The sequence below is a fragment of the Amblyomma mixtum genome, chromosome 10 (genome assembly GCF_055824585.1).
Source record: "Amblyomma mixtum isolate Tamu chromosome 10, ASM5582458v1, whole genome shotgun sequence".
Lineage (NCBI taxonomy): Eukaryota > Metazoa > Arthropoda > Arachnida > Ixodida > Ixodidae > Amblyomma > Amblyomma mixtum.
In genome coordinates this window covers 147,543,051-147,553,770 of record NC_143021.1, presented here as the reverse complement: position 1 = coordinate 147,553,770, position 10,720 = coordinate 147,543,051, and the positions used below count along the sequence as shown (strand labels likewise).

Below are 10,720 nucleotides of genomic sequence, written 5' to 3'. Positions count from 1 at the left end.
AGCCGGGGAACCAAGGTTTGCTCCTAGCCTCGGCGGCCGCATTTCTGTTTAGGCGGCAAGCATGACAACCATGTACTTTGCAGTATCAGTGCTCGTTGAAGAAACCCGGGTGGTCGAAATGATCCGGAGCCCTCGGCTTCGATGTCTCTCACAGCCTGACTCCCCTTGCAACATAGCTTTTATTTTATAGCTATATTTTTCTCATGCCGAAAAATTTCCAAACTAAAGCGCGTTGGGTTTTCTTTTTGATCGGCTCCCTGGAACGTCTCGTAAATGAAATAGCCACAAAAGCTCGCGAAAGTTTGTAAAGCTCATTTCATAACCACATCTATCCCTCGTCGCTTCTTCAGCCTGGTTGTCATGACAAGTGTTGATCTGTAAGTTATCACGTGGTTCGCGTTATCTTCTGCTCCACCAGTAAGAGTAAAATTCAACCGGTCTTAATTGGCCATTGATCGTTTGTCATCCCAAAACATACCAGCACACTATTAGAAATGTATTTGGGAAGAGCATGTTAGTTTAGGATGCTTATAGTCTTCAAACACACACCGTGAAATACTCAAGCCTTTTAGCTTTTCGTTTCTGCTGAAAGGCGACCAGTTCGGCTATGAGTTGAACCTGTGAGATCGCGTTCACTAAAAAAAAATGTCATGTCATCCCACTGCTTGCTAGGCAGCTTTAATGTTTATACTTCGTGGGCGCCAAAATATAACTGATTAAAATCATGTGGGAATGAAAAGTAGCCCATTACGCGCGCATGCAGCCCTTTTTATTTGGCTCTCGGAACTTCCGAGTTTATCTTTGCGCACGTACACGAGATCACTGTCCAAAAGATGGGCCTGGCGAGCACAACTCTTAATCACTTCCTTCTGGGTTAAAAAGAACCAACCTTCTGTAAGCCAAACTGTGGTTTCAGAACCTTTGTCGGCCAGTTTCTTATCAGTCTAGTAGCAGTCTACTTGCTCAGAGTGAGCAGTATACCTTAAGTGATACTGTGAAACGGGCCGGGCCGGGCCCGGGCTGGGCTTCACTGCGGGATTCACGGGCCGGGCCGGGCTCGCTAGATCGATAATTTAGCGGGCCTGGGCCGGGCCCGGGCTTGAAGCCGCGGGCCTGGGCCGGGCTCGGGCTTCAGGTCTCGGGCACGGGCCGGGCTTGGGCCTCAGATTTAGGCCCGTGCAGTGCTCTATCGGGGACCGCATTAACTGCGCGACATTTAAATAGGGATATCACTTTATATTTTAGGACCATCTCACATGATAGCACTGCCTCAAAAAATTTGATTTTTGATTGTGTTCTATATGGATTCCTACAGTTTCTAGGTCTAAATTACAAGTGCTGTCTTTCATCAGTCCCGTTAGTACAAACATATTTCATGGTTTCTTGAACCAGACATCCTGTTTGCACAGACAGGAAGAGAGCATAACCTTGACCTTTTCAATCGAGTTTTTTGCGTGGAACGAATTCCCAGCATTGCTCCAATAAATTGGTATTCAAAGATTAGCTACCACTGTGTTCCAACATTCTTGCAAGCTTGTTTTTCTCGCGAATCTCTATTGGCTCAAGGCACTACAGACCCCACGCTCGCCTTCGTCACAGACAGTGCGCACCGACAGTGTGGTCAGGGCAGCCGCCGCGGTGTCTGATTGGTTATGGCGCTCGGCTACTGGCCCGAAAGACCCGATCCCAGCCACGGCGTTCGAATTTCGATGGAGGTGAAATTCTAGAGGCCCGTGCACTATGCGATGTCACTGCGCGTTAAAGAGCCCCTGGCAGTCGACAATTCCGGAACCCTTGGCTACGGCGTCCCTCATAGCCTGAGTGGTTTTGGGATGTTAAACCACCACAAACCATAAACCTGTGTGGTCGTGGCAATATATGAACCATTCTTGATGCGCGGAAACAAAAGCCGCAGGGACGAACAGGAACCAAATTGTCACGTTATCTCAGTCGTGTGCACCGGTTGAGCAATGCGAGAAATTTAAGTGGTAATCTGGAATTTTCCAATTTTGCTTGCAAAAAATTTGCTCGTAATAAGAAGGAAAACGCCAGTTCTAAGTACGTTCCTGGATGGCAGGCGTCCCGGAATGCTAGTCGAGTTGCAGTTGTAAGTGATAGACATCGCTGATTGTCCGGCCCCAACTCATACTCTATCAGTGTAAGTCACATCATGGCCTTAAAATTTTTTTGTAGTAAATGACTACTTCTACCCTTCTTAATCTGCGGCGGCTCGTGCTGCTATCTTTGTTGACGACTGCAACATCCTGACTGCAGAATTCGGTGCTGTTAACTTTTCGCTGAATTTTGTACTGCCGACGTCGCCAGCTTTTTGCGGAAAGGATCAATGAAAACTTATGTGTGATGCCTTTAGATTTGATGGATGTAGTGCACGGTGAAGTTACACCTCCTTCGACGTATATGCTACAGATCTTTGATTCCTGGAAAATTTGGAATTGACGACAAAGTAATACTCACGTGGTACACAAACTAATTAATACCAAGCGGTAGTTCATGAACACTAACGAGAGTTAGACAAGAAAAAACAAAACATTTATATAAATGCTGGACGAAAAACTAAGCAATTTTAAGAATCATGCTTAAGCAGCGCCGCTAAGGGAGTGCCGTCAACTATAAAAGGTAGTCTTCTCAATTCGTAAAAAAAGGTGACTCGACCATTATGTGCATGCGCAGAATGGTTTTTTAGGCTTTATTCTTTGTTCTTTAGGGTTTTGAGTTGTTCACTGTGTGCTACGCCTTTATACACTTTTCTGAGAGTAAAATAACGAGCTATTAGCGCTCAAGCCGTCTAACGTCTCCCTTTTGTCGTGTTTTCTGAGCTGCCTAAGCATGAACCCACACCGACTCGCCCAGTTTTTCGTACTCGTGAATTTTAAGAATCCCTTCGAGCTGGGTCTGGGATTCTAAGGTTTTAGCATGCCGAAGCGACTCAGCTTTTAAAGAAAAGAACGCCGTAGTGGATGGCTACAAATTAATTTAGACCACCTTGGGCACGTCTAACTTGTGTTGATTGGTACAGCACATGGGAGTTTTTCTACTTCGCCTCCTTCGAAATATGGTCCCTGCAGCCGGGATTGCACCCGCAACCTTGGGATCAGCAGCCTAAAGCCAGGGCCACTGAGCCGCAGTTTTCACTCTCATTATTGTGCAGCATACATATCTTGATATTACTTTTTAGCATGGCGAATTTCTACGATGCCATTAATCGTGATACTGCTTTTTAGCATGGTGAATTGACAAACTCATCTTACCACATAAGCAATACCAAATTTTTTGTATCTACAAACCATACTTGTTAACGAGTACATCCTTACTTGTTCCGTTTCTGATCAAATGGGCCCCAATTTTACTGGTCACATTTACTTTCAGGGCTTACTTTTAGACACTTTACCAGTCCGGTTAAACGAGCCAGCCAGCCAGTGATCGGGCTCTCAAGTGCGCATGTGCAGAGCGGTCAGCCACTAGAGGTTGTACGAAACAGCTTCTCTGTTCCGCTGGCACACTGCCTTACCGGAGCGTCCTGTCGTACACAACGGTCTTGGTACATCCGCTTCGTTCAAAGGTAGCTGCCTCCGCCTCGACGGACACATCTAAAGAGCGCCTTCAAGATTCACAGCCTTGAAGGCCCATTTCCTCAAGTTGAGGCTGTCAAAGCACTCCAGGATCGACAAGGACGTTTGTTAGCCATGCAATGTAGCTGCAGCGGATCCACTCGAGCATCTGCGTGTACATGGAGAAGCGGGGGCTAAAGAAAGTTGCGCTATGAGCCAATCGCAGTGCGACGCTGCAAGCTTAGAAGAATCGCGTAAAATGCCTCATCAGCTACTCCGGGCAGGAAGAGAAGCAAATGAGAAAATATGTTGCTGCCTTCACGCCTGGTTCAGTATATTTAACTAATGAATGGCAGTACGAGCAGTGATGCGCATAGGGGCTCACATTGAATGAATTACAACGTTTCTCACTCAAAATATTTATATATTCTTTCCTCTTAAGCTGCTACAAAAAAACGGATAGTGCAGTGACACTATGAGTTCTTGCTGTGCGCTGCTTAAGGATTAAGAAAACATTTCAATTTGTTGAAATAGAGTCTGGACAACACCCCTAGCACGAAGAACATAGCTCAGTCTTGATAGAAGAAAATTCCCCTAGCTTGGAGCATTTCCCTAAAATGTCTATATTATCAGGTATTCTGCATTTAACCATTTGTCTTTAGAAGAATAAGCATCAAGAAAGCACAAATAAAGTGATGTGAATTAATAACACTATAATTTTGATTGTATTTGTCAAAGCAATTTTAGTGTTTTTCAGAAGGCGCCGCTATAAGACAAAACGGCTGGCGGAACGGAGCGCTAAGAAATGTTCGGTGCCCATACGCTGTGCCTAGAGTGAGCGCCCAGAGGAAGCACACCGCACAGTAAAACCGGTTGTCTGAAACGGTTCATGCTGGAATGGACACTGAAATAAAGTTAAAATGGCTAAAAAATTCGTCTGATAGAGTATGTCTCAGCACCCCAGCCAAACGGCAACGTCCAAAGCAGCGCTGAGCGTACAGAAATGTAGCTTAAAATCCTATCCATCTTTTCTTAGATGAGCCTTTTCTTATCATTCACACTTCAATGCGAGGCTGCTCAGTCGCCTGTAATAGCTGACGCATGGTGACCACAGCAACGAACGTTGCATTAACAGGTGAGGCATGTCTCTGCCACGGAAAGATTAATGAAAAGCAGAGGACACACTCGGGGTTTATGCAAATGCACAAGATAAATTGCCTTTGGTTTTTCTGCTCCCCTTGCTTGTCCAGGAAAGGCGCTTTGGATACAACGCTTATTAGCGGCCCATTACGCAGTGCCTTATGTGATAAAAATACGACTTTCATTATCGATAGCTATCATACGGATATACCAACATTGCCCCTAATTAAGCTTGAAATCCGTGCTGTGCGCGTGCGTGCGTGTGCGTGCGTGTGGCTTTACGTGTGTGCATGCGCGTGTGCGTGTACCCCGAAGGTAAAAATGCACCACCTACGTGAACTCTACCTCACACACCACAGATTACTGAATAGAATACAGCACTGGAAAGGCAGAGCGACGGTAAAATCATGTTCGAACACTAATGGTGCGGCTACAGACTTGCCGCCTGACTTCATATGATCGCCAGTGCAATTTTTTTCTTTATTTATTTCGTCCGATATAACCAGGGTAAACACCAGCATCTAACCATTTTCTTTGTGAGCTGTGCAGGTCAAGGCATCAAACCAATCCCGGCCGTTGTACGTGTTTGGACACATGGCAAACAGCCTGAAAGATGTGGATGCCTACATGGAACAAGGTGTGAACGCTATTGAAGCCGACTTCACATTCGCCTCCAATGGAACCGCACTCAAGCTTTACCATGGCCCTTCCAGCTGCTTGTGCGGCCTTGACTGCGAGCAATCCACAGAAGTTTCGGCCTACCTGACACACCTTAAGGACTCTGTCAACGAAGGTAGGTGCGAAGTGCTACCGTATAAGGAATGCGAAGACGAGGGGTATCAGTGAGAAACAAATATGCAGCTTAATTACAGTAAGCTATAAACCGCGCGTTTTTATACTTATGACTTTATTGGAGCTAACTGCCGCAAAAAAAAACACCGGCAGAGACATCTAAGAATGCTTACGTGTCTTAAGGCGAAAGCCCGGCCGTTCACACTGTGAACGCAGTCGCCGCGCGGCGTGTTGTAAGCTGCTTTTCATCTAATTAAAATATTTTAGAATGCAGTAGTCGCGAAGGAAGCAAAGGTGCCAAACTTGCAGGTAGAAGAAGCGAAAATTTTTAGGGCCATCAAGTATTAAACAGTGATGTAATCACCTACTAGAAGTCGCGAAATCAGTCTCGTTCTTTAAGAGCACAGAGAGATATATTTTCAGTGCAAAAATGGCCTGGCTTAGCTCATGGTTAAGCCTAGGATGCGAAGCATAGTTTTGCGGTCTGGCGAGCCGCCTCCCTGGCCGACATCTCGCTGCTCAACTAACTCAACGAGTGCGTCGCCTTTTGCGTGACGTCAGTATCTCCTAGCGGCAGGAGCGGGAGTTAGGCCGCCGGCGGAGGCTGCGCGTCCGCAAGCGAGCGCACGAGGCCCCAGCTTTCACAGCTGTTGTGACGTCATATCACGTGGTGCGCCGATAAAGGTCAAGTGGTAGCTACGCGGCCGTGCGCGGCGCAGCAAGGAAGAGCTCGGTTGTGCGAGTAATATGCTTCGCATAAAAGGCTTACTCGAAACAGGAAAGGAAACGCCATGGACGTGAAAGCACAAATTTGGTTGGCTGGCCGCATTCGACGCGACACGGCTTGGCGTAAGTGAACGGAGGAGAAATCTCAACAACGAGCATCGATGATTCTCTTCGTGAGCTTTTTTGCACTGCTGTGCCCCTGCGAGAAGCTTAAACTTCGTGGCGGTTTTCATCAGCAAAAAAAAAAGAATTGGCGGTGGCTTTGCTAAGGTTAAGCCTGGATACCTCGATGCGAAAAGCTCTCGCTGCGTTTCAGCCAACTCCCAAGCTATCACTTCTGGATCGGTGTTTCTGCGCCGTCCGACTGTTGCTTTTTGTTCTTCTTCCATGGCGAGTGCCTGCGCCTGTTCTATGGGCAAGCGCGCTTTTGTACCTCTCCTTTCAAATGCGCACGGCTGCGGCGAAAAGTCAAACGATGAGCAGAGGGTATTTCTCTTTGACTAAAAATGCCCTGCATGAGGCACATACCCTACCCACACTCAACTGAACAGATGCTCAGCTCAATGTCTGCCGCATGGCATAACTCACCGGCTTAAGATCCAGCAAATGCCATAGTCGTTCACAAAATCCGGCGTAAAGACCTTGGTCGGACTTGCACTTCTGCCTGTTTCTGCGCCGTCCGACGGTTGCTTCTTTTTCTGCTTCTATGGCGAGCGGCTGCGCCGTGCGTGATGTCACTCGGTTTCGCGCATGCGAAGAAGTGTTAAATCTGTAGTGTGGATCACGCGAAGCGCGGTGTTGACTAGCCTAGTGAAGCTTTTCGCTTCAAAAACTGGAGGGGACAATTAAGCTACGCTTTTAGGGCATAACACGATAGATTTCATAGGATTACGGCCATATGTGAGGAATTGGTTGTTCCTTATTTGCCGTTCATAAATCTCCGGGTGTCCTCATACCACTGGAGGCGCAGTGGTGCAACGGTTCAGCGATACGCCACTGCCCTGCCATGACATCTGCGGCCACCAGTGAGGTTTCTGAGACCCAGGTTGTTCTTCTCGAGCAACCATTCATTATTTTACCGTCCACCGGCCAAAGTGAGCAGTTAGCTCACAATCCGGTGGGCAGGCTGTGATGGCGGCACAAGGCCGTGTGGTCTGTGTGTGCCATCTTGGTTGCCTCTCTGGGGATTTCTCGTTCACTCTTCTGCGGCAGCCACCGACGACCGCTGAAAGGGATCCCTAACGCTCACGAATTTATAATGACCTGATTTGAAATCCTCACGCTAGAGCCCTTGGCACGCTTTGCTACAGGCCTTATACGTTTGAATCCTTTACTTTCCTCGAATGCCAAAAAAAAACAGCTTGCGCTACCCTTTGGGTAGTGTCCCTTAAAAACAGATGTCATGATAAAGCACACATTCTAAAGGTTTCGGTTTGGGTTCGAACTACATATGGCATATACACTACAGATGAGAGCAGTTTACCTCGCTCTAGTAGAGGTCACGCTAGAAGAGCAGAGAAAATGCAGTTTTTCCTCCTTGTTACGATATGCTAGGGACACCTCATTGAAGACGAAGCTGAGAATGAGATTGCGCTTGAGGTGGCAGCTATGAGTAGCTTCTAAAAAATTGAGATTTCCCTTTCATGCTCAATAATTTCGCACCCATTTCATGAAGGAGTGGTAGGGCGAAATTATGAAACCTTCTTTACCACTTTATGGAAGCCTTCATTGAGGCGAGGCCGCCTTACTGATAGCTTCCTTTTTTAGGGGACCTCAGTAAACGCTTCTTTGGTGCTTCGTCTGCGTACGGATCGTAAAAACTTCTGTGATGCGTCCTTTCACTGCTCCTGGTTCTGCACTACCACTTCAACTCGCCGAGGTTATCGCTTGCGCACGTGCGTTATCACCTGTTGCTGGCTAGCGCCGAGGCGCCAGTGTGGCCCGAACGCAGTCGGAAGTTAGCAGCATCTAGGGCGGACGTAGAAAGTGGCTGTGTTGCTGGACCACACCAAATTTTGTACTTGTCTGTGGAATAAAAATCAAAAGTCACCTTGCGCATGCATGTTAAAATTTTATTTCTAGAAATGTGCGAAGAACTGCCCTGATTGTAATAATTCAAGGCGTTCGCCTATAGCTTACGGCCTGCTCCCTCGAACTCATGCCTACATCATCCGCTCCTTAAGTGAGCCTGAGTAAGGGGAACTTTAAGAGTGCGCTTTCTTTTCCGCGGATTTTAAGGCGGAAGCCTTTAATGTCTCATCGTTGTAAGCAGCAGTTGTCGACAGAAAATGTCACGCTTTTCAATTGGTGGAAACGGTCGTGACGTCACAGTGCGCGAATTTCAAACGGGGCCAATTGTACTTTGCCTAGTAACCATGCAACCAATTGAAGGGATCGTATCGTGATGCTCCAAGTACACTTAGTGGGATTGAGCTTAGGTAATTGCTTAATTACCCAATTAGCCTAATTAACTTTTCTAGTCAGGCCATATAAATAAATAAAACCGAGTAGGAAATTGGTCGAGCTCAGGAATCGAACCCCGGTCTTCGGCGTGAAAGACGAGCATGCTATCCACTCCGCCATGCCAGCTCGATGGTTTGGAATGAACAAAGGCGCGTCTAGTGAATACGGTGTCTTCACTCACTCTCATCCTCCTCCATTCCCTTCCGGCGAGGTTTAGGTGTCCACCGGCAAATGAGAAACAGATACATTTCCTTTCCTCAAAAACCAATTTATCGACCAGCGAGGCGTAGAACCGAATGGGCGATGGCGTTCTATGAACTCCTTGGCAGCGTTGCAAGACGCTGTCGCGTTCCACTCTTAGGGACGAAGCTTAACATCTTAACCACACATCAGTGACCACACTTTAGGTAAAAAAAGTGTTCCCCTGAATTTTGTGAGACAGTTACTGCGTAATTTTCTTTCCTCAAATACAATTTTCATTTTCTTCAATACGGCTCCTCTTTATCTATCTTCTTTCACTCCCACTTCCTCCCTTCCTCTACGGTTCGGTTCGGGTGTCCACCGAGACGACAGAGAATTACTGCGCCATTTCCTTTCCTCAAAAAGCGTTGCGTTCAAAGGGCAAGGCGTCGCGCCGAACGGGTGGTGGCGTTCCGTGGACTCCCTGGCAACGCTACAACGCGCTGTCGCGTTCCACTCATAAAGGCGATGCTTAAGCGTCATTAATTAGCAGTTAATTAGTATTCAGGCATTAATCAGTAATTAACCTTTAATTGGTGATTTGTCATCACTTAGTAATTAGTACTCAATTATATGTGACGCCACGAGTGCCACAGAAGCTGCGAAAGTGGTTCGGAAAACGCTTTCGCCTCTACGCACTTTAGACAGTCAAAGTGCCCCCTGAATTTCTTTTATTTCTGTAAAATTCTTTTCCCTTCCTTCACAATGACCCACCTATCCCTAGAAGCCGCCGTGGTGGCTCAATTTCATGGCACTCGGCGGCGGATCTAAAAGACGCTAGTTCGGTCCTGACAGTGGCGATCGCATTTCAATGAAGTGTAATCCTGGAGGCTGTTGTCCTGTGCGATGTGAAAGCACGTTGAAGATCCCCATGTCGTCGAAATCATCCTAATCCATGCACTACGGCGTCCCTCATAGCCTCAGTCGCTTTGGGACTTTGAACCCAATAAAAAAATTCAGGGGCACTTTGACTGTCTAAAGTGCGTAGAGGCGAAAGCGTTTTCCGCACCACTTTGACTGCTTCTGTGGCACTGGTGGCGTCACATGTAATCGAGTACTAATTACTAAGTGATGACAACTCAATTAATGGCTAATTACTGATTAAAGCCTGAATACTAATTAACTGCTAATTAATGACGCTTAAGCTTCGCCTTTAGGAGTGGGACGCGACAGCGTGTTGTAGCGCTGCCAGGGAGTACTTAAGCACTTCAATTCTTTCTCGGGCGTGTGCCCACACTGTGAGGAGGGGTTTTCGGACACCTACCGCATGGTGTGAGCATGCCCTTCCAATCCTGCCTACCCACCCCACCTCCACCCCACTCGAGAGGACTGGGAAGCTGCCCTGCGCGGCTGCTCCGAACTCCATACCCGACAGGCGTTGGTAGCTAGAGCCCGGGCCCCTGCAGAAGCTACAGGGATCCCGGACTAGGGATCCCTCCTAGTGTTTGCAAGGGGCGGGCCCTTCCGGCTCGCCCCATCGACCTCTCACTGTAAATAGGAATAAAAGTTTTCCTCCTCCTCCTCCTCCAGGGAGTACACGGAACGCCCGATCGGCGCGATGCCTTGTCCTTTGAACGCAACGCTTTTTGAGGAAAGGAAATGGCGCAGTAATTCTCTGTCATCTCAGTGGACACCTGAACCGCACCGTACAGGAACGGAGGAAAGTGGGAGTGGTTTGGTTTGGTTTATGGGGTTTAACGTCCCAAAGCGACTAAGGCTATGAGAGACGCCGTAGCGGAGGGCTCCGGAAATTTCGACCACCTGGGGTTCTTTAACGTGCACTGACATCG

The 10,720-nt window shown here is 47.6% G+C and overlaps 1 protein-coding gene across 1 annotated transcript in view; it reads left to right on the top strand.

The window, feature by feature from the left end:
- Positions 1–10,720, top strand: part of LOC149327261 (dermonecrotic toxin SPH-like) — an 80,259-nt gene that overhangs the window by 28,029 nt on the left and 41,510 nt on the right. Inside the window, exon 3 of the mRNA XM_089563992.1 lies at positions 5,259–5,502. Within this exon, the coding sequence (XP_089420118.1) occupies positions 5,259–5,502 (244 nt within the window). The remainder of the gene's footprint in view (positions 1–5,258; positions 5,503–10,720) is intronic.